The sequence below is a fragment of the Cervus elaphus genome, chromosome 8 (assembly GCF_910594005.1).
Source record: "Cervus elaphus chromosome 8, mCerEla1.1, whole genome shotgun sequence".
NCBI lineage: Eukaryota > Metazoa > Chordata > Mammalia > Artiodactyla > Cervidae > Cervus > Cervus elaphus.
This window is the reverse complement of record NC_057822.1, coordinates 43,005,552-43,029,378: the sequence shown is the minus strand read 5'-3', so window position 1 is coordinate 43,029,378 and position 23,827 is coordinate 43,005,552. Positions and strand designations below refer to the sequence as shown.

The window sequence follows — 23,827 nt, the reverse complement described above, 5'->3', positions numbered from 1 at the left end:
CACCTTGAACATCTGGAAGTTCACGGTTCACGTAATGCTGAAGCCTGGCTTGGAGAATTTTGAGCATTACTTTACTAGCGTGTGAGATGAGTGCAATCGTGCGGTAGTTTGAGCATTTTTTGGCATTGTCTTTCTTTGGGGTTGGAATGAAAACTGACCTTTTCCAGTCCTGTGGCCACTGCTGAGTTTTCCAAATTTGCTGGCATATTGAGTGCAGCACTTTCACAGCATCATCTTTTAGGATTGAAATAGCTCAACTGGAATCCCATCACCTCCACTAGCTTTGTTCGTAGTGATGCTTTCTAAGGCCCACTTGACTTCATATTCCAGGATGTCTGGCTCTAGGTGAGTGATCACACCATCGTGATTATCTGGGTCGTGAAGATCTTTTTGTATAATCCTTCTGTGTATTCTTGCCAGCTCTTCTTAATATCTTCTGCTTCTGTTAGGTCCCTACCATTTCTGTCCTTTATTGAGCCCATATTACTTGGTCACGAAAAAGGAATGGAGTACTGATACATACTACCATATGGGTGAGCCTTGGAAACGTTATGCTAAGTGAAAGAAGCCAGACACAAAGGAATACATGATTTCCCTTATATGAAATGTCCAGGAGAAGCAAACCCATAGAGACAGATTATAGACTGGTGATTGCCTAAAGCTAAGAAAGTTGAGGGAAGATGGAGAATGACTGCTAATGTGTGAGGGACTTTTTTTTTTGGTTTGATTCTGAGATTAATTGTGATAATAGTGGTGCAGTTGTGTTCAATTACTGTTCAAAAGCAGAAGTTGTACACTTGAAATGAGTGAGTTGTATGATACTGTGAATTATTTTTCAATAAAGTTCCACCAAAAAATATGTACTAACCAACATAAAAATGAATAGATAAAATGCAAATATAACTGTCTGGAAATAATAGATTAGATGCTAACAAAGAACCCAAAAGTAACCCAGGAGGTCTTATAACTGTAGAAGATGAGCACAGGTGGTCTGAGCTCAGATTGTTTAGCCTAAGATCTGAGTCATGCTGCTTGCTAGCTGTTTGAAGTTCCTTGGGTTCCCTGCATTATATTGCCTGTTTGTTGTGTTGTTCTAACACAGGATTAAATGGTGCGTGTGTGTGTGTGAGTCACTCAGTTGTATTCGACTCTTTGTGTTCCCATGAGCTATAGCTCTCCCAGGCTTCTCTGTCCATGGAATTCTCCAGGCAAGAATACTGGAGCGGTTAGCCATTCTTTTCTCCAAGGAATCTTCCCAACCCAGGGATTGAACCTGGGTCTCCTGCATTGCAGGCAGATTCTTTACCATCTGAATCACCAGGGAAGCCCAATAAATGGTGTTCACTTCAGTCCAGTTGCTCAGCTGTGTCCGACTCTTTGTGATCCCCATGGGCTGCAGCACGCCAGGCCTCCCTGTCTATCACCAGCTCCCAGAGTCTGCTCAGACTCATGTCCATCGAGGCGGTGATGCCATCCAACCATCTCATCCTCTGTCATCCCCTTCTGCTTCTGCCTTCAATCTTTCCCAGCATGAGGGTCTTTTCAATGAGTCAGTTCTTCACATCAGGTGGCCAAACTATTGGAGCTTCAGCTTCAGCATCAGTCCTTCCAGTGAATATTCAGGACTGATTTCCTTTACGATTGACTGGTTTGATCTTGCAGTCCAAGGGACTCTCAAAAGAGTCTTCCCCAGCACCACAGTTCAAAAGCATCAATTATTTGGTGCTCAGCTTTCTTTATGGTATAGAGTATTATGAAACAGTTAATGTAATTCTTGGCACAGAATAACTGCTCAGTAAATCTTAGGTGGCTTCCAGTTGGATTTTTCTTTAGGCGTCTCTGCCAATTCATATTGAACTTATTTTATAAAACTTTAATTATCATAAAAATATTTACATGCTTATTACAAAAAACTTGAGAAACTAAAAAAGTCAAATAGAAAAATTGTATCTCTATACTGTACATTTTAAACTTTTATATAATGTGGTATGTCAATTTCCTCAATAAAACTGGAAGAAAAACTAAAACTGAGAAATATTAGACCTCAGTCAAGCTGTTATTTTTTTTAAAAAATCAAATAGGAAGAAGACTATCCAGAGTTTCACTCTCTAAAGACAGCTGTTCCTTAAATGCTTTCTTCTTTTTCCTTTTTCATTCCTTGCGGAGATCATATCATATATTAGACTAAGTATTTTTTTAAATGTATTTAATGTAGAAAAATGTTTGCTATTACAGAGGGCTTCAGAAACATTTTTAATGTTCCGGATTCTGTAGAGCAGTTCTCTAATTTTGGCCATTTAGTTGGGTCCAGTTACTGTGTGCTTAAAGCTTTTTTCTGTTATACTTTTCTAGGGGTAGGAAAATAACTTTCCATTATTTGGTTAATAAGTTTAAATATCTGGAGGCTCTTTGGCTTTCCTTTTCATAGGCTCTCCAAGTTATTAGAGTTTTTTTGTTTGTTTGTTTGTTTGGAGTTCATGATATGTAGATTATTATTTTTGATGGGGGGTTCCAGCTTTTATCTTTCCCCCTTTACACACACAAAAAAAAACCCAGAAGAAATAATATAGGATTAAAACTGCAAAAGTGGTTAATTGGTGGAACACATGCATAAAAAGCCAGATAGGAAGACAAGCTTATTTATAATGAGGGACCCGGTGCTCTGTGACTACCTAGGAGGATGGGAGGTGGGAGGAGGAGGGCAGGTTCAAGAGGGAGGTGACATTTGCACGCCTGTGACTGATTCATGTTGATGTATGGCAGAAACCAGCACAATGTTGTAAAGGAATTATTCTCCAATTAAAAGTAAAAAGGAGACATATGTAAATGACAGTGGTTTGTAGTTTTTACAAAAGACATTAAAAAAGAAAAGTCAAATAAATACATGTTACTGTTTGTAGCACACTGTTTACATCAATATTAAAGGGGAGAAACACTAATTTAGGGACAGATAGACCACAAGGTCCAGGTCTTTAGGGAGATTATTGGGAAATTCCTTTAGCATCCCTTAATGATCAAGGACAGTATTGTTCTGATAATAGATAGTCTGTACCACTGGCTAACAGATCTTTTTCTTGGACTTGGAATGGATTTTTTTACAGTTTGAATTCTCACATACTTTTGAGTGATTCTTTCCTTGGAAATTCAGGAGGGGGAACTATTTATTATGAAGAATAAATGCTGCCAAATTTCTTAGGGGAGAGAAACTTCATATGTCATTGGTTTCCAAAATTGACAAAACTCTTGGATACTTAAGATATTTTTAAGGAGTATTTTAAGAAATACTCTCATTAGAAGATGTGGCCAAGAATTCGAGTCAGTTCTGGTGAGGTGGATGAACCTAGAACCTGTTAATACAGAGTGAAGTAAGTCAGAAAGAATAAAACAAATATCATATATTAACACATGCGTATGGAATCTAGAAAAATGGCACTGATGAATCCATTTGCAGTGCAGGAATAGAGACACAGACATAGGGGACAGACTCGTGGACACCGCAGGGGAAGGAGAGAGGGAAGCATTGAGAGAGCGGCGTTGACACATACACGTTATCGAATGTTAGATAGATAGCCGGTGGGGATTTGCTGTATGGTGCAGGGAGCTCACACTGGTACTCAGTGACAGCTTAGAGTGGTGGGAGGTGGGAGGTTCAGGAGCGGGGGTGATATGTATACTGGTGGTTAATTCATGTTCTATGGCAGAAACCAGCACAACATTGTAAAACAATTATTCTCCAATTAAAAATCAAAAAAAAAATTTTTCAAAAAGATGTAGCTAACACATTTCAGAATTGTTTGATGAATAGCGTCAGATGTTAGTAACACAAGAGCTAGAGATGCGGCATAAACTAACTTAAGAGTGTGAATTTTAAAATCATGCAGGTGTTTCTGGCTGTGATAGGCTCAAACAAGAAAGCCCTCCCATGGGATTTTCTCATTGCTTCATCTGGGCTGGGAACATGATAGTTTTGTAATAGCTTAGGAGGGTTTGAGAGCAAAGGGATCATGAGAAAGAAAAAGGGGGAAAAAACCTATTTTCATCTGAGAAGTGAGAGGAGTGTTACACTTTAAAGAGAAAATTGCTTCTTGGCACTGGAATATTTGTGAGCCTGTCCAGGACAGATTTGCTGTTCTTGAAAGTTTCAAGATTTTTCCACCGAGAAATCAAAACAGTAGGTGCTTCAGCTGTGACCTTCATTAGAGAATATAGCTGTAGCTTAGGAAAGCTAGGAGGGGGGAACACATGAGAGGACACTGATCTCTGGAGGACAGAAATAAAGTGACGCTGATGGGACAGGAGGAGTCAAGGCCACATGGAGCCCCCTACAAAAGCCCCTATGATGGCAAAGCTTTTTTCCCCCAGTGCTTTCTAAGTTTTTAAAAATTCCATTCTAAACATCAGTTGTGACCACTGTTTTGTTGTATTAGGGTTTCTGGCTCATATTTCTCTCCTAGATTTCTATTGAATTGCTGAACAGACCTTTTTCTATCCTACAGTTTTCTTCCTTTGAAAATTTAGCTCTCTTTATCTTTTTCCCTGCTCAGCTACTACTTCAGGAGGTATTCTTCCCATCTTTCCTGAGTCTGCTTGTCTTGCCACAATTTTATCCCCATGCTTCGAAACAGATATTTAAGTTATAGTGTAGATTGGACTCTAATGAAGCTTCAGGGTTAGCCAAACCCTCTCTTGGAGTTCTTTCTTTGTTGGTTAATTCACAGCTTTTATGTAGTTTGATCTTTAAGCTGTAATGTAATATATAGATAGACGGCGAATGTAAATAGCAAAAAGAAAACTTTAAAACTATGATTCACCTAATTGAAATCTTACTTGAGTGGAAAACATTCTGATTTGAAGAGAAAGAATCAAGAACTGAGAAAAATAAGAGATCCTTGTTGTTTCCAAAGGTCAAATCTTAGGAGAGAGAGATTTTTCCTTAATAATGGAAGGATTTTTAACCTTTCAGAGCTGTCTAAGGATATCTCTCAGTTAATATGATAACCCACTTGTATTTGCATATGCTGATTTATATTTAGAAATACACGTTTTATTACAGAAAGCTATGTAGATATGGGAAAAATAAATTATATATACACACACAAAATTCCTTAAGAACCGTTGAAATGAACCATAAAAGTTAAAGTATAATCATTTTTGTTATTTTTAAATATTTTAGAGCATAGTTTATGTAAGGAATAAAATCAAAGGCCTATTACTTTTTATTTCTGGAATAATAACAGTATTTTTAATGAAGAAAATTTTTCCCAGGCAGCTTGGCTAGATTATTTTTCTTCTAATCATATAACTATTTGCTAATTAAATGAATTACTGTTGAACCTTTGCTTCATTTACCTAAAATGGTGTGTTGACCTTAGGAAAGTGCCCATTTTCATTTTTTTTTTCCTTCCTTTCTTTCCTGTGCTTTAAATAAATTAAACTGTCGACACTTGCCGCTATTTTAGATTACATTTGAGAAAAACTTCTTACCAATTATGTAGGATATGACTTCTATAGCTGCCTGGAAAGGCAGTAACAAGATGTCCAGTCAGTTATTACACTGGTGGGTTCTTGTTATGTGCATTTCTCAACATGACACCCGGCAGACTTAAGCTTTCTGTTCTTAGAAGACTTACTAACAGATCCTTATGGTTCCAAAACCCAGAAAGGTCAACATTTTGCAGAAATCCTGACAGATCATCTTCCCCTTCTAGTCTTCTCCTTCCTCATTTCTGTAACGTTAGCTACAAACCAGATGCAGCCTGAAAATGGCATCCAAAGCAAGCCATTATTCATGTTGTTTTGTGACTTTTAGGAGAGAAAATTAAGTTTAGAATTGAGTACCTTTCACTCAATGTAAAAAATAAAATCAAAGTTCTGTTTGTAGTATATATACTGATAACTCCTGAAATCTTAGTCTGTAGCAGTTCTCTGGCACCTCATTATTTTTTGACAGAGGAAGAGTCCAGGCCCAGGAAGGATGCCTGCCTGACAGAAATGTTCTAACACGCTCTCCACTGCAGACTAGTGAGCTCTGGGTTTCTTTTAACCCATAGGTGCTTCAGTCCAAATCAGTTTCCTTTCGTCCCTTCACTAGTTTTTGTTTTCTCTTGCCACCACTTTGAGAAAGATTTCTTTCCTTCCTTGACCTGTCATGATCCAAACCATATTCTTAGCTTCATTCTCCCACTCTTATCCCAAGAGTAAGTACATATCTAATTGGAGAGAATTTCTTTTTTTTTTTTAAGCCTGTTTTAGATTATACTTTGGGATATTATTCTGTTGCTAAGGAAACAAGGGGGTGAGAATAGGTGAAAAAAGAAAAAAGTACCCTTCAAGGTGTTAGTGACAGGTCTTGGGGATATAGAAAACCAATGGGAAATAGCCAGTTTCAGTGACTCTTTGAGGCATTGTTTCACTGAAGTAGGAAAGTAAAGACCTTGGGGTGAGAGTAGGGCGGAGGGTGGAGAATGCGAGTTCCTAGAAGAATGGAGGGGTGGGCTCTGGTGTTTACTTTCTTCTTCCTGTCCCGTCTTATCACAGTCCTGTCATGGGGTGAGCCAGGGCTGGCCTGCTGACGAGGCTTTCGGGAAGTGCGGGAAGTTACTGGCTTTGTAGCACTAAGAGGGAAGGATTGAAGAACAGGGGATCTGAAAGAGACCTTCCTAAATGAAGGATGAATTAGTCACATTTCTTTACCAAGACATTGTATTGCAGGACAATACAAGATGACCTTCTGGCACACTGTTGTATGAACTTTGGCAGATAACCTTGCAATTCTTGTTTCATATTTTATTTTGAGTATCTTGTCAGGAAACCAAGTGATATCCTGTAATATAATCAGTTATTTCTTTTCAAAAGTAATACTGTGCCAGTGGGAACATTTTTTTAAACTAGAGATAGGCTTTGAAACAAAACATTAAAATAATTACTGTGGAAGTATAAATAAATTTCACAGGGAAGTTACTCTTATCATCTTGCTACTGTATATTTATTTTGGAAGTGATTTTGTTTTTCCTACCAAAAATTTTTTTTTTTTTTTTTGATAAATTACTTTTTGTTGTTGTTTATTTTCTGGAATATAGATAATTATGGCACTGGAGGACTTTAAAGTTATGTTCTGAAATCTGAACTCCTATAATCATAAAAGAATGTCTGAGGTTAAGATTCGTTTACTGTTTTCTTATCCCTCTTCTCTTTACAGTCCCTCATAGATGTGAATTAATTTCTGAAATTCTACCTTGATTGTCTGGGATTTTTGCTTTAAATTCTATTTCATGTTAACCAAGGAGCAGGTTTCATTATTCACACTTTTTATAAGGTCTATAAATTTTTATTTATTTTAGAGTTACCCAGATCAAATGGAAGTATGCTTCCATCTAGAGAATGCAAAGGCAGTAGTAAATGTTTCTTCTCCCCCCTCCATCACTTTTTCTTCAGGCTCCCGTTCCAAAGAGTGCACTTATTCCAGTAATTCCCATCACCAAATCAACAGGCTCCCGATTCCGGAATAGTGTGGAAGGATTGAATCAGGAGATTGAAATAATAATTAAAGAGACTGGGGAAAAGGAAGAGCAACTTATAGTAAGTAATCTTGTATCTTAAAATCAGCCTTATACATTAATTTTTCTAATTATTTTTTTAAAAAAATCACAATTTTGGTTTCCATATTTACATGTTTCTCTTCTTGTTGAGAATAAAAATTTATCTCTTTTGTGAAACTCTGACCTGTGCATGTGAATGACAATTTTTCTTTGCATCTCATAGAGACAACTGATATGACTTAAATTTGGGTCCTTGAACAGAAACTATTTTTTGTTTTTCTGTATTTAAAAATCACAGATATGCTTCTGATTGTCTGTAACTCCATTTAACAAAAGTTCAGCTTACTAGTTTGTTGGTGGTGGCGTGGAATATTTTCTGAGTATGAATATATATCTTACTGTTTGTCAGTTATTGGAAGGTCTGCTTACCTATAACATACATAGAATGTGTATTCTATTAATTGTGACATACAAAAGTATGGTTTATATGTAAGAGAGAAAATTTCCTGTTTATATTTAAAAGCAAGTCACAATATACTGAAGCTTTCATTCTTCAGTGAAAGAGGAATTGGGGAGTTTAAAGTAGTGTTTCATTGACGCCCGAGATTCTTTCCCTTAAGAGGAAAGGTTGGTTTAGCTTAGGGAAAACACCACTGCCCACACCCTCCCCTCCTCCACTGGATGACGGTGAAACTTCCCCTGATGTGTAATGAAGGTAAACGCACCAGAGGTGTCCCGGGAGCTGGTTTCCCCGCTGAGTGAGTCACACAAGCCTTGCTCTGAACAGCTCCTCGATTTCCCTCCATAGTTAGCACTGCTGTGATGAACCTTCTCTCCTTCAGGAGGGTTTCTTTGAGAACACGGTTTGAGGGGGCAGTGAGCAGGGGCGGACGACCGTCAGGTGTCACCGGCTTACACGGTGCCCCGCCTTTTCTTCGCATGGAGCCTGGACTTCCACCTGGGTTTCTCCTCTTTTATAATGGTGTGCCTTGATCACTTTGAAAGTCGCAGTGAGCCCGTGAGAAGTAACTCAGTGTTGTTTCGTCCGTCAGCGGTGTGCCAGAGCCCTGGGAGTTCAGGGCTCGCTCGGCCACCCCGTGTCCCGCGGCGGGGAGGGGGCGGTATCGTGAGGCCGACAAGGAGAGGCTTTCTGACTTTTGAGTCTTCTGCAACAACAGGGGAAGGTTGAACCTTGGGTGCCTTTCTGGGGGAATTTCAAAATCGGTGACCAAAACACACACATGTAAAACATTTTCGTGACAGCCCCAAGACATCCCAGATGGCCACCGCGCGCCGCCGCCGCTGGCTCAGAGAAGCAGCAGCACGCGCAGCGCCGACACGCAGACGCCCGGCGGGGCCGAGCGGGGCAGCAACGACAGCAGCCGCTCGCAGTCCGTGTCGCCCACCTCCTTCCTCACCATCTCCAACGAGGGCAGCGAGGAGAGCCCGTGCTCGGCCGACGACCTGCTCGTCGACCCCAGGGATAAAGGTACCACACGCGAGGGCTTTGCGGCCATGGGATCCGTGATGCCACCGCTGCATCCTGCTTTGTGTTCATCTTCTAGCAGAACGCATACACTTAGGGCCACCAAGATCATGACTTCTGGATGTGTTCAAAATACAGATTTTAAAGAATTGTAGTACAGAACCGTAGGTTTTATTGCGGTACTCAGGTGATGGTCAGGTTGGCTGGGTTTACGGGCTTTTGTTTGTACAATTTTTTTTTTTTTTTTTTTTTGCACTTACTAACACAAGCTCCTTAATAGTGAGTAACATCGTTTTTGGTATAAATGAGATAAACATTTGTCCTGAAAAGCGTTTGTTTTCTATTACCTTAGTTGTCATGTTTTTACTACCTTACTACTTTTTAATTGAATGTGAAGCCTTCAAGTTAGTGTGTTTCAGGATCTATATTTGTGATATTTCTAATAAGAATTAAGCTGACTTACATCAGTGCAAGGTGAGTATTCCAGGCAAGCCTGGAGTAAAAGGGGAGGTGGGATACTTACTTAGTATTAAACCACTTGCATGATTCAGAAAGTACTTGGAGACATAGCACTTTGAATATTAGTTACTAATAATGTTTTACTTTTAAAACAAATATGATCTTTCATCTATCTTTATCAAGGCAGTCTTTTCTTAGTCTAAATTCTAGTTATTACTGCATGAGCTTGAGAAAAATGATGAGATAAATTCTATGGCTCAGTTCAGTAGTCATTTATTTAGAACCTCCTACTTGCAATGTGTTGATTGTCGGAAAATGTTCCACATCTGATGACAACGGATCATTAGTGCCAGTCATCTGAATACTGAGACTATAGCGAGTGCAGAAGACCTAAGGTTTACTGAAGAAGTCACTTCAGACTATGGGCAATTGTAAAACCATACTATTGGGGCCCTTTTTTGTCATCTACAAGGTTAAATAAAACTTGGCTATACCCTAGACCAGTTACTAATAAATCATACCCCCTGGGGCAGGACACGGGCACCAGCAGTTTTCAGGGCTCCCAGGCGATTCACATGCACAGAATTTTGACACCACTGAATTAAATCCTTTGATTGGGCCTTGTGTTTCTTGTCAGGAGTTGACATAATTAATTACTTCTGATACTTGCTGTAAGGATTAAAAGAGTGAATGCAGCTCCGAGTACTTAAGCTCAATCAGATGTACCCGCCCCACCCATCCCACCCCCAGACTAACCATAGCTATTAAAATCTGCCCCTTGATTTCCCATACTGTCTACTTTTACTTCAGAAGCATATGGGAACTCTGTAAGTTTTGTGCCCTGCTGTATTTGCCTTTAGGAGACTAGTGACTGGTTAACTTCTCTGGATTTCTTTTGTAAGAAAGGGTTACTGTCAGCAAGGAGTTGTAGTTCAGTTGACACAGACAGTACATTTAGAACACGTAGGTTACATATCAAGAATTCTAAGTTAATGTGGTAGAAACCGAGGACATCGGCACTGAACAGAATCACCAGAGTAAAGAAGTGTTCCCTTGGGTAGGGTTAATTTAGAAAGGTAACAAAAACTTTGAGCCAGACTTTGAAGGAGAGGTTTTGGAAAATGAGCAGAGAAGGACCTCTTAGGTATAGAGAAGTTTTGCAGGCAGAAGAAAAGTCTCCGCCATACACCGCGCATAGACTCTGACTACCTGGGGCAGAGATTGCAGCCAGAGTAGAGAAGTCAGTTGAGAGATTCTGAGGGGACAGCCAGGAGTGAATTACAAACCACCAGTGAGGAAGCATTTTAGTTATTTGTCTTGGGAAGAATGGAGGTGGCGTTTGAGCCCACGTGCCGTGTACGGAATAGAAATAAGCAGCAGCATGCTGCCGTGTTCAGTGCTGAGGAGTAAGTTACACAGGCCTAGGCTGCGGGGATTGTAAGTAGAAAGGAAAATCTCTGGTTCATGCATTTCTAAGCCAACAATTATGTCTTTTTTACCAGGAATTATGTTAGATATTGGGGTAATGTGGATGAGTAAAGCCTTGTTCCTACCCTCAAGTAGTAGCTCATGGTGTAGGCGAGGCCAGGAGCAATCAAATACAGCAATCAAATACAGGACTATGCACGTATGTGCTAGTATTTCTTAGTAATCCAGCATGTTGTTTCTTGCAGAGAATGGGAACAACTCTCCTTTGCCCAAATACGCAACCTCACCAAAACCTAACAACAGTTACATGTTCAAAAGGGAACCTCCTGAGGGCTGTGAGAGGGTCAAAGTCTTTGAGGAATGCTCGTAAGTATCCCCCACCACCCCTCCCCCACCGCAAACTTTTATTATGAGAAGCATTAAAAGAATTTCAGATAGGCTGAAGAACAGTACAGTGACCACCCGTATACCCAACACTAGATCCTATAGTTAACATTTTGCTTTGTCTCTTTGTGTTTTGGTGTTAGTTTTTACGGAACTGTTTTAAAGTAAGTTGTAGTCATGACATTTAACCTTGAATACAGTTTAATACTTATTTCCTAAAAGTAACCACTCCTACATAACCACAGGACCATTGTCACACCAAAGAGAATTACAGTTATGCTTCACATCAACTAGCCTTCAGTTGTTACTCATGTTTCCTCAGTCGCCCCCAGCATATCACCCGTGGTTATTGCTGAACCTGTAAACAGTCAGCGCCACACATTGAATTTAGCAGTGTATTTATTCAAGAGAGACCACAGGTCTCAATGCAGGGTGGGTTTCCTCCTTTCAGGGATCAAATTTCCTTCAGTTTTTAGTCTCCAGTTCTTTAAACAATTAAAATATTTTCCTGCCAACATGGGGAAGAGAATTCTATTACTTTGCAGAAACATGTTGCTGTGATAAAGATCATGAAAGAAGCAGAACTTTACACAGCATCTGGTACCCTTGGTATGCGATCTTCTGTACTCATGTATTTCTTTTGGCCTTTACTCTAGTCAGGGACTCTTAACTTTAGACTCAGAATCTGCTTAGAAGGTACTGCAGCCATGGCCTGTTTTCAGCAGCTGTGGCCCCTTGCCCTGTAAGTGATGGCTACAGGATTGTAGGTATGTATGACGCTGAGCAAATCAGATGACCAACATTATTTGAAGAGAGAATGATGGTACATCTATAAATCTCACTTTTCAATCTCGTTACAAGACTAAGAGACACCTTCTGGCTTTTTCTGACTATGAAACTAAAAATACAGTGTGGAGATTGTCCAGCCTTGTTTCGTTCACATAACTTCTTTGTTCCATCATGAGTATCTCAGAATCGTTTTGAAACATGGCATCCTTTTGTTCTGTGTGCCCCTCCTGTCGGCACTTCCCTTCATGTCAATTTTAAACAGTTTGCCACACAAAGAGCATTGTCTTTGAATCCCTTCACCTTCTCTACTAGGAGATCCCAGCTGTCAGTCTTTTTGCTTTTGTGATAATAATTGAAAACCCTGTTTTAGCAGCTGCTTATTTACTCTTTGCACCATGTAAGTCTGAAGGCATGCCTGCTGCCAGAGAGTTTAAGCAGAATTTCTCCACACATGTGTTTCATGGACTCCTTGCACCATAATCATCCAGGAAATTAGTTCAGACTACAGAGCCCCAGGTCCCACCCTAGCCCTAAGGAGTGAAAAGTATGGAGGTAGATAGGACCTGGATTATGCATCTTTAACAGATCTCAGGGCTTTTATTCGTCACTTGAATATGCTGACTTAGACCTTTTCATGAGAGTTCTTCAGAAATGGAGTCATTCTAATAGGTAAAAGTTCAATGGTCCACATGGAACCTTTTGGAGTATTTGACTCTGGCTGATAGACTTAAAAAGCAGTTTGAATTTCTGTTATCGGTGACTTTGAGTGAATATTGGTTGTGTAGGTTGGTGTCTTGTGGCATCTGCCTAGACTGTTATATTTGGAAAAGTTCTCAGTATCTGAACTATATACATACAACTGTGTTGGTTATTTCTAAAGAGAGGGAAGAAAGGATGGGGAATATGTATGTATGTGTGTGTATGGATGGATGGATAAAAAAAAGGTGAACCATGACATATAAAATGTTTTATGCATATCCATCTGTTATTAGAAGGTAAATCTCTTCTGAATACACATAGTTTATTATAAATTTTACTGACATAAAGGATGTGTAGCACACAAAAACCTATTTATTTTTAAATATCTTAATTGTATTCCAAAAAGAAATAGCAGTAACCCAAGAATGGATTTTTTAGGGCTAATTTTAACCTTCTATCAATAAAACAAGTTACTCAGAGTCTAAAATATTGGTTTCTTTTTGCCCCAGATATGTATGTCATAATTAGAACAAAACCCACTGGATGCGCTAGCGTTAAAGCAAGGGTAATTATTGGTCCTAATCTTAAAATTTTAGCTTATTTAATCATTCTTTAAAGTATATTTCTCTAAGTCTTCCTTTTTGTTTAAAGGTAGACTTAGAGATCTGAACCAGCTGTTGGAGTCAGGTGAGGGGTTAATCTCTCATTTGTATGTTTATTTGCTTGAAAGAAAATAGGTAGTTGGATTTGGGCCCAGAAAGGACAAGACCAGATTTTGCTTTTCTTTTTTTAGCCATGCCTTCTGCACGTAGCAAGTCCTTTTTAATGAAGTCACATAGGCTGTTTCCTGATGCCAGTTAATGAACTCCTTGACCTTAGTTATCTTAGGTTCCTAGATATTATGGCCTCTTTGCAGTATAGAGATTTTTTTAAAAGTATGACAGAACCCCTTCCTTTCTTCCTTTCTTTCCCTCTCTCCCATTCTAAGTAAATTGGAACCACCATTTCTTAGCTGATAATTTATTCCTGAATTTGAAAAGAAAATTGCATAAGGCTTTAAAAAAAATACCAAAGAATTCCTTACATCAGTATGAAAATACCTATAATAATTATCCAGTCTGACCATCTATTTTTCAGAAATCAGCTAGCAAGCAATTATGTCTGTTTTGAGATACAGTCACTTTTGGTATAACTTATGGAAAAATAAAATATATAAATTAATTCTGAGGGTTTCTGTGTGTGTACGTGTTTTGTTTTTTTTACATACTTGTTTCTTAAATTGAAGAAAGCTTTGTAGTAGTATTAGAACTTGCAGCTTCTGTTAATAGTGGCCTAAGTATTATACTGGTCATGCACCTCAGGGGTGGGTAACGAATTTCTTGGAGAATCTTCTCCTAAAAGTTAAATGGAGTAAAAATTGATTCCTTTTGGTGGGTTGTGGTCATGACTCAAAGAGGGGAGACTGGAAGAGGGGTGGGGGCGTGATGCTTTTTTTTTTTTTTTTTTACTGTTAGTGTTTTGTTTCTCAATCTGTATGCCCGTTAGACAAGTTATTATATTTTGTTACTTTGTGTGAGATCTGTTGTTAAGTCTGTTTTCATGAAAGCAGAAAGGGAGTTAAACTGATTTTAGGTTCTGTCATTAAAAATCACAGTTATCAGATCATTAGTTGAAGAAAAACTGCACAGTTTTTTTGACTCTTAACTATAAATATATGTAATTTTTAAAAGTGTATTTTTGGTGCTGATGGGATGTAGGTGAGAGGGAATTTTAGATTCTCTTCTAGCAGTATAGAGGCTGAGAAACTTACTGATAATAATAATGCTATATAATTAATGTTGTGTTGAGAATTCATTTGAAATGTGATCCCCTTTAGGCCAGAGCTGAAACTTGGAGTAGGTACCTACTTAATAGCATTAACTAATGAATTAGCCTTTAAAAAAAAAAAAAAAGTTTATTTGTATTTCAGAAATACGAGGTTTCATCCTCAAGATCTATTAGCAGCATTGTGTCTTATGTGATTTTTAGCAAGATAAATCAAACAATAATTAAAAACCTGAGCCTCATTTGAAGGATGGTGTAAAACTTATATTAGGGGAAAAAAGGGCTAATCAAGAATGAAAGTTATCTTTACTAATTCTTCCAAAAAAAAAAACAACCAAGCATTATTTAATTATAGAAACATAATATCAACTTCCTATCTGCTTTAAGGAATTGAAAACCATGTTGTCAGTAAAAATAGAGGGGTGTATGCCCTTCTTACAGTATATCCAAATACACGTGACCCTAAAAGTACTCAACATATAAAGTTTCCATTGTATCCAAGAAAGAACAATACACAAATAAAACAAATTTTAATGATGTAATTTATTTCTTCTTAAATTATTCTTGCCAAAGCTATCCATGGGTAGTATTCACTATTAATCAATAAAATATGCTTAACCAAAGCACTGCCTATATGGAACATTTCTTTTTTTTTTTTGGCACCTACTCCCCAGGTTTGTTGCTTATTCATTCTTTAAAGCCCAGCTCAGATGTTCCTTCCTCTAGAAGTTATCTTCCTACCAAACTCCCCCTCTTTCTTTGTGTCAGAGGTTATTCACTCACTTGTTCTACCTCTAAACATTTTACAAACCATTTTTATCCCATCTCTCAGACATGTTTGTGGGGGTTTTTAACCTTTTTTTGCTGTCGACATTTCTGACAGTTTGGTAAAGCTTACTTCGAAGTGATTCCTAGCTTCTCTGAATTGTTTTCAGTTCAGTTCAGTTCAGTCGCTCAGTCGTGTCTGACTCTCTGCGACCCCATGAACCACAGCACGCCAGGCCTCCCTGTCCATCAACAACTCCCAGAGTCCATCCAAACCCATGTCCATTGAGTCAGTGATGCCACCCAACCATCTTATCCTCTGTCGTCCCCTTCTCCTCCTGCCCTCAATCTTTCCCAGTATCAGGGTCTTTTCCAGTGAGTCAGCTCTTTGCATCAGGTGGCCAAAGTATTGGAGTTTCAGCTTCAACATCAGTCCTTCCAATGAACACCCAGGACTGATCTCCTTTAGGATGGACTGGTTGGATCTCCTTGCAATCCAAGGGACTCTCAAGAGTCTTCTCCAGCACCACAGTTCAAAAGCATCAATTCTTCTCTGCTCAGCTTTCTTTATAGTACAACTCTCACATCCATACATGACCACTGGAAAAACCATAGCCTTGACTAGACGCACCTTTGTTGGCAAAGTAATGTCTCTGCTTTTTAATATGCTGTCTAGGTTGGTCATAACTTTCCTTCCATGGAGTAACTGTCTTTTAATTTCATGGCTGCAGTCACCATCTGCTGTGATTTTGGAGCCCAGGAATTATGTTTTAAAAACACACTAAAGATTATAAGGGAGACTGACAATACTGAAATACAGTCTGTCCCTTACACCTCTCTCGTCCCAAGAACTACATATTTAGTATGTCTCCATGTATGTCATTTTATCTTTAGGTCTCCAGAATCTAGTGCAGACTTGGCACACTTGGATTTTTTTTTTTTTTTTAAATTAGGAGAGATGAGAACCATACTTTTATCGTATGATCATACTACCTTTTCCCACCTGAATCTTGGTTTATTTAGGTTCTACCATTTGAATTTCTTTATAATTTTGTGTCAGTTCCATGTTACTTTAACAGTTTAAATTTTATATTTTTACTTTTAGGGAATACCACTAACACTTGTATTCTTTTCCAACCATTTGGGTTAATTGTCAAGAGCACCTGAGGACAGGGAAGGATTTCACGTCAATAAAACCTTTAGAACAGAAGATTGTCATTAGTTTTACTTTGATTTTACATTTACATTATGTTATTCAGAAAATCATTATGGCTATTAACTCAGAACTGTTTCAAAGAGATTTTTAAGGGCACTTGGAGAAGTAATGCCCAGCAAAGTTTAGTCACGCAGTGGCAAAGCTCAGCAAAAGATAGACATCTCATGTCCTTCGTTTCCTTGCCTTTGCCCTTCAAAATAGTACAGACTTTGGAAAACTCATAGTGGAGCATATTTTTGTCTTTAAAGAGCTGGAATATCTTTTGCTTAAGGAAATTCTTTATTCACATTGGCTGTCTTAGAGCTTCACTGAGATGCCTGAGCATCCTGTGTGGAGCCTGGGCTGCCAGGGAGCCGAAAGCAACAGTAAACTCAGGTCCTTCCGCACTCTGAGATGCATAGTTCAAATCATGTGTCCTTGGTTGATGGCATTTGGAGCTTTGGACATAGCTTGAGATTTGTTTTCCTTTTTTGTGTCTATAAGTTGTTGTTTTTAAAGAAAAAAACTTACTTCTGGTGTTTCGTGACTTAAAAGTCTTGGGTTATTTATTCTGTGTCTAGGCCAAAACAACTTCACGAAATCCCAGCCTTTTACTGTCCTGACAAAAACAAGGTGAATTTCATTCCTAAAAGCGGCTCTGCTTTCTGCCTCGTCAGCATCTTGAAGCCTCTGCTCCCCACGCCAGATCTCACCCTCAAGGGCTCCGGCCACAGCCTGACCGTCAGCACCGGCATGGCCACCACTCTGCTGCAGCCCATCGCTGTGGCCTCCCTGTCCACCAACACAGAGCAAGAGCGAGTCTCTCGGGGGACGAGTACAGTCCTGCCCCCGGCCTCTCTCCTCCCCACTCCAGAGCCCATCGAGGAAGCAGAAGGATAGGTCCCAGTGCTGTGAGGCTGTACTTCTGGGCAACTGAGAACCTCCTCGCCCCCTTGGCAGCGATGGCATCGTGGCCCCTGGTTGGCTGTGACGTGCCCCAGCTCTTCCACACTGATGCGGCGCGGCGTGGCTGCTGGAAGGGAGCGGCCCCTCTGGAGGCCGGCCCTCAGCGCCGAGCCTGCTTTTGCTTAAAGCACCGGTTGAAACAAGAAAAAGGTATCATTCTTTCCTTTTGGAGGGCCGATAATCACGTTTTTTGTTCTCAAATTAGACTTCTTTGAAAAAAAAAAAAAATGATCCCTGCAAACATGATTCCTGAAGGGAGACGTGAATGATGCTGCAAGAACCATCTTTTCTATGAAAATGACCATTTTATACCAATGTTACATTTTCTGGAAACGTAGCAAACAGGATGTTCTTCCGGGGCCTCTGTTTCTTGTTTCCCTTTCTAGAGGTGTGCTTTTCGCAGCTGTTTTCAGCTTTGGGACCAAAGGGATTGTTGACATTTTCCTAGCAATCTTAATCTCATGACTGTGTTCTCCCAAACAAGAATTGATAGGTTAATACCTTGAACAAGTACATATATAAAAAAGATAAAAAGCAATATGAGTACATTATGTGACTTACGTTTTCTGATGTCAGAAGTTTGTGCTTTGGGTGAAATATTTGTAAAACTGCTGTTTTCTTCACTACTCCTGTACACATTTCACCACGTTGTCAGAAAAATTATAATCTGGAGACAAGTGCTTTAATATGTTCTCACCCATCATTGGAACTTGGTTTAAAGTCAGCGAGCCAAAAGGAAACTTACCTGCCCAGTGTCGACTGCTAGCTAGGAGTAAGGAGCCCCTTGGATTTTCTGCGCAGTATTTATCACAGGAACTCCCTTCTGTCCCACAGGTGTCACTCTGCCTTTAACCGTCACTGTATCATAGCCCCAAGAGATCCTGAAAATGGCTGTGCATGGATTTCCTCCTCTGCTTTTGTGATGTTGTCGTCTTGTGGATTTGGTCTGGGTTAGTAGTTTGCCAAGAGTGTGATCCATTGAATAGCAACCCTTAGTCACAGAATCTTGAGACTGATGTTTCCTTTGTGGTGGTTGGCGCTGAGATATGTTGCCTATAGACTTTGCTAGTTTTTGCTCCAACATTCCACACAGAGGGGGAGAAAAAAAGGCCAGAAGGGCTTTGGAGCACAAACAGCAGGAACCTTTGAAGAATTTGGGATTTAGGCCGATCTTAACCACAAGCACCGCCAGTATCACATGAAGCAGACTTCATGTCTGGGTACGTGGTATTACGGAGCAGCGCTTTTTAAAAAGTTACAGCATTGTTGATGGAAAGCATCCTTCTGAGATCTTCATAAACTACCTTCTGATGCAATAATTTAGTGTCCCATACATATTATAGGGAGAGAGCATTTAAATGCTGTGAAAGGGATTCCGTTTAGAAGGTTAATGTCAGTTTGTCCAGATACAGCCCATCAAAGAAAACCTAGTGGTAGCAATAAATCTTCTGAAAGGACTTCTTATATTTAAGTACCTTTAAAACATCTAAATAATTAAGACTATGCCCTGTTAAAAAATGGAGATGTATTTAGGCAAATTAGGTAAACTCAACATTTGAATAGTCTCAGGCTTCAGTTGGTAGGCCTGATGAATTCTGGTACCTTTTCCGTCCAAAACTGATTTACCTGGAACTAGTACATTGTGGCTTCTAAATTGGAAAAGCTCAGTTATTCGAGGTCTAAGTGTTCTCTGGTGGGTTGGTTTTTGAGAACCTTGGTCATTGGACTTTACCATTTCACCACTGAGAACTGCTCTGTCAGAAATACAGAAGAAGGGTAAAACTGAAATCAGGTGAGCTGGTGTTGAAGGTTGGAAGTTAAAGATAAGGTTTCAAAAAAATCCCCAATCAGTTTTTGGATTACCTGAATTCTGTTAAATCTCTGTTCTTTTCCTTGCCTCAGACTGACTTCTTTTGCCATCTGGACGTAGTCACAAGGGTGTTTTACTAAAATGCCACTTTGTATACAGTTTTTCTACTTACTCTGTTCACATTTGTCTAACACATCTTTCTGTATTCATATATCCTTAATCTAAAGTAATTTAAAATCAGAATGGGAGACAGTTTTAAGATACTATCATTTTCATAGTCTTATAGGTGGATCTTTTAATGTTTCGCTGTAAGGAGAATGTGAATTTGCAGGTAAATGAATTATATGGCAACCAGACATAGTCCTCGTGTTTGGGAGAAATAGAGCCTGAGGTTTGAAGGAAGGAATAAAGGTACAAGGTATAAAAAAAACTCTTAACTGCCAGTGCCAAAGGGCTAAATTTTAAGTTTATGAGCTTTATGCCATCTTGAAAAAATACTGATCGTAGTCCATTTAGCTTTTATTTAACCTTGGTGCACAGGTGGTTGACTTTTTTTAAAAAATGGGTCTACTCTTAATAGAATGCATAATATTGTTTTCTAAAATTACATTCCATAATTATCTTGTTATTCTGTAGAAAACTGTACAGAAAGTAAGTAAATCAGAATAGCTTCAATGGAAATACAATTTAAATTTTTTTAAAATTTTGAATAAATTTACTTCCACTGCGGTAAAAGAAACAGGTGGCTTGTATATTTCAGCAGAAGGAAGCTATTCTCTGGTTATTAACTTTGTCAGTGTTGTTATTTTTGCTCTTAAACAGTTTCTTCCTTGCTGTGATAAAAATATACATTTACTGTTTCTGATCATGACCAAATCTGTGTTACTTGTCAAATTTAGATCTTAAGTTGTCATGGCTTTTGTGAGCAGTTATGTTTTTAAAATACCTGTTTTGCTTCTTTGATTAATATGATGAGCATGGATGCCAAAATTATTTTTTAACTAGATTCATTTTCTTTAAACTATTTCTGATATTTGTGACAAGCCAAATCAGCCTTTTAGAAGGTGCTGTTGCTAACTGTGGAGTAACTGGCAACAAGGAAGCCCCCCCCCCCACTTTTTTTTTTCTAATGGTTGGCTTTTACTGGGAAAAGGTATTTTAAAAAAATAGCAGAATTTATAGCCTCCTCTGTGTCCATGATTAGGACTGGATTGTCAGAATTTTCTTTTGTTGAAGTAAAAGAAAAATCGCCACTACTGAATTTATTAAATACTACTCTGAAGATTCATTCCTTAATGCTTAGAATTTTGACATTTCAAGACTAGACCAGTGGAAGTGCTGAATTTGCATTAAAAAAGCTAAAATACTTAATTTCGCACTTTAAGGTTTAAGTTTTACTCTGCCTAAATTAGTGTTAAGCAGATCAGCTCTGAACAATATTTTGTTTATACAATCCTGTTGATGAATATAATTTATGTTTTTTAAAAGTTTATTTTTCATCTCTGTTAAAGCTGTGTAAATCTTTTTCAAATGCAATTTTTAAAGTTTTGTTTTTCTAACAATTCTCCCAAAAAACTGCATTTCCAGTGGTGATAAATATTGTTCCTGTGTGCTTATGTATTCCCTATATCTGAACACTTGTTGCTGCCTCACAAGAAAATAGAACTTTTATGTTAAAAATAAAGTCTGTTCTTCTTGAGTCTTTTTCTGTGTACTTTTATGAATATTGCCTCACATGCAAATTTCTTTTCAGTTATTTCTAGCTTGAAAAAACTTTAGTATATTCTTTTTCACAGGTAGAAAAATGAATTTGTGTTAAGAAGCAGGATATATAATATTCTCAGTTGTTCTTCCTTATTTCCTTGCTACCTCCTCCTTAACCTCCTCCAGAACTGAGAGCTCCTGGTATTTGTGGTAAGTGCTACGCAGACATTAAAATACAAGCAAGCATACTGAACGATGTACCTGTTTAAATTCAGTACTTTACAGGTTGTTAAGAGATTTAGCTGGGGGAAGTCACTTAATTTCATTGTAAATTACACATAAAGGAGTTTTTTCCCTTTTGGTAATTCATTCTTGCTAAGCCAGCTATATTCTTCCTTTGTGACAACCATTTATAGATGCAAGGCAGTTGTTTAGGCTGAGGGGGTTTAGTCTATATGAAGGTTGCATGCAGTATAATCTCTTAGAAAGCAGGGTCACCTTTTAAGTGAAATAAGTGTCACCATGGCTGCCTGTCATAAAAAGTCATCACCAAGTTACTTTGTAAGAAATTCTAAAAATTATTTCTGGGGGGGAAAGTTAACTGTAATTTGGATATATATATGTGTGTGTGGATATATGTATGTATATATACATACACACACACACACACATATATATAAACACATTATAATGTAACATAGCATCAAATATGAAGAGAATCTCTCAAACTGGTGTAACATTTTCTCCCATTTTTCTTTTTTCTGTCTTTTCCCTCCACCTTTAAAGAGGTTGAGAGGAGAAAATTTAGATCTTAAGTTAGGTGTGCCTAACTTTCTCCGTTTATTTGATTGTTTGCTTTGATTCATTAATATTAAATATACCCCCTCCCCCCAAAAGTTTTTAGGTCTATAATGATTCTTTCCCTTTAATTTCTTCTAAGTGGCTGGTTGTGAAATACTTAGCATTCCCTTCCTAGGAGTTCCCTGCTGATGTATATCATTTTTTCCCTTGCTAAGATTGTTTGCTTTTTAAATATATTTATTTTAGACCTGTATTAGAATGGGCTTCCCTGATGGCTCAGACAGTAAAGAATCTGCCTGCAATGCAGAAAACCCAGGTTTGATCCCTGGGTCGGAAAGTTCCCTTGGAGGAGGAAATGGCAACCCACAGCAGTATTCTTGCCTGGAGAATTCCATGGACAGAGGAGCCTGGTGGGCCACAGTCCATGGGGTTGGAGAGTCAGATATAACTGAGCAACTAACACTTTCACTTCTATTAGAACATGGTGAGATAACACAGGTAGGTGACTTCACAGGTGGTGCAGTGGTAAAAGAATCTGCCCACCAACGCAGGAGACTCGAGATGTGGGTTTGTTCCCTGGGTCAGGAAGATCCCCTGGAGTAGGAAATGGCAACCCACTCCAGTATTTTTGCCTGGAAAATTCCATGAACAGAGGAGCCTACCAGGCTCTAGTCCATGGGGTTGTAAAGAGACACAACTGACTGATGATATAAATAACCTTTGTATCTCTTTAGTTCAGTGTTTTCAAACTGTTTCGGTCTTGAAATGAACTATATAGGTCCAGCTAACATTTTTTTTAAATGAAGTGTAACAAAAAATATAAGTATATTCAAACAGGGGCATAGTATTTGTATGTAAAGCTTTTGCTAGCCTTGAAAGTTAAAGTTGCTCAGTCATGTCAGACTCTTTGCGACCCCTTGAATATATAGTCCATGGAATTCTCCAGGCCAGAATGCTGCAGTCAGTAGTCATTCCTTTCTCCAAGGGATCTTCCCAATCCAGGGATCAAACCCAGGTCTCCCGAATTGCGAGCGGATTCTTAACTGGCTGAGCCACCAGGGAAGCCCTTAGAAGACACAGGGATACATATGTACTACGTTGTAAAGTAAAATACAGTTCTTACTGTGAGTTTTCATCAAAAATTATTTGAAAAATACTGTTGTAGATACAACTTTTGTATATATGTGTTTTGGGGTCTGGTATCTTAACACGGAGACTGCAGTCTTTAAGGATACTGTTTCTACTTCTTTTAACTATCTCCAAATTGCTGATTTTATTTAAAAATTTCTCTTCAGTGGTTTGCATCTTCCTCATACTGAGAGTTTAACTCCATATACTCTTTGTTTGATTTTATACAGGAGTATGGATGCATCATACCAAATAAATCATCATGTTTTGGAGAAGACTATCATGGAGCTCAGGGCTTCCCTGTCAGGAAGATCCACTGGAGAAGGGATAGGCTACCCACTCCAGGATTCTTGGACTTCCCTTATGGCTCAGCTGGTAAAGAATCCACCTGCAGTGTGGGAGACTGGGGTTTGAACCCTGGGTTGGGAGGATCCCCTGGAGAAGGGAAAGGCTACCCACTCCAGTATTCCAGCCTGGAGAATTCCATGGATGTATAGTCCATGGGGTTGCAAAGAGTCGGACACGACTGAGCGACTTTCACTCTCTATCATGGAGCTTTGATGGCCAAAAAACCAGGAGTCTCAGTTCCATGCCTTAAGCAGTTATTTTTGAGATCGGGCTCATTCAGAGGAGATCCAGAAAAAGCCCAAGATTTAGGGCCACAATTTGGGAACTAGTTCTGGCTCTGCAGGATCTTAAGCAAAGAAGTCACCTCTCTGAACTTCAGTTTTCTTATGTGATTTCAGGAAATGCTGATGACAGTGCTAGTCAGTTAGATGGCCAGTGAGTATGAAAATAACAAAACTGGAAGCAAACACATGTTATCTTCTCCTTTCTCTTTTGTTAGGTAA

At 38.8% G+C, this 23,827-nt stretch overlaps 1 protein-coding gene across 2 annotated transcripts in view; it reads left to right on the top strand.

The window, feature by feature from the left end:
* The window catches only part of FAM117B (family with sequence similarity 117 member B), a 68,227-nt gene extending 47,185 nt beyond the window's left edge, over positions 1-21,042 (top strand). For both annotated transcript variants that reach the window (XM_043910369.1, XM_043910370.1), the window contains 4 exons: positions 7,435-7,578; positions 8,802-9,027; positions 11,157-11,277; positions 17,149-21,042. In XM_043910369.1, the coding sequence (XP_043766304.1) occupies positions 7,435-7,578; positions 8,802-9,027; positions 11,157-11,277; positions 17,149-17,467 (810 nt within the window). In that variant the 3' untranslated portion in view covers positions 17,468-21,042. The remainder of the gene's footprint in view (positions 1-7,434; positions 7,579-8,801; positions 9,028-11,156; positions 11,278-17,148) is intronic.
* Positions 21,043-23,827: the final 2,785 nt, after the last annotated feature.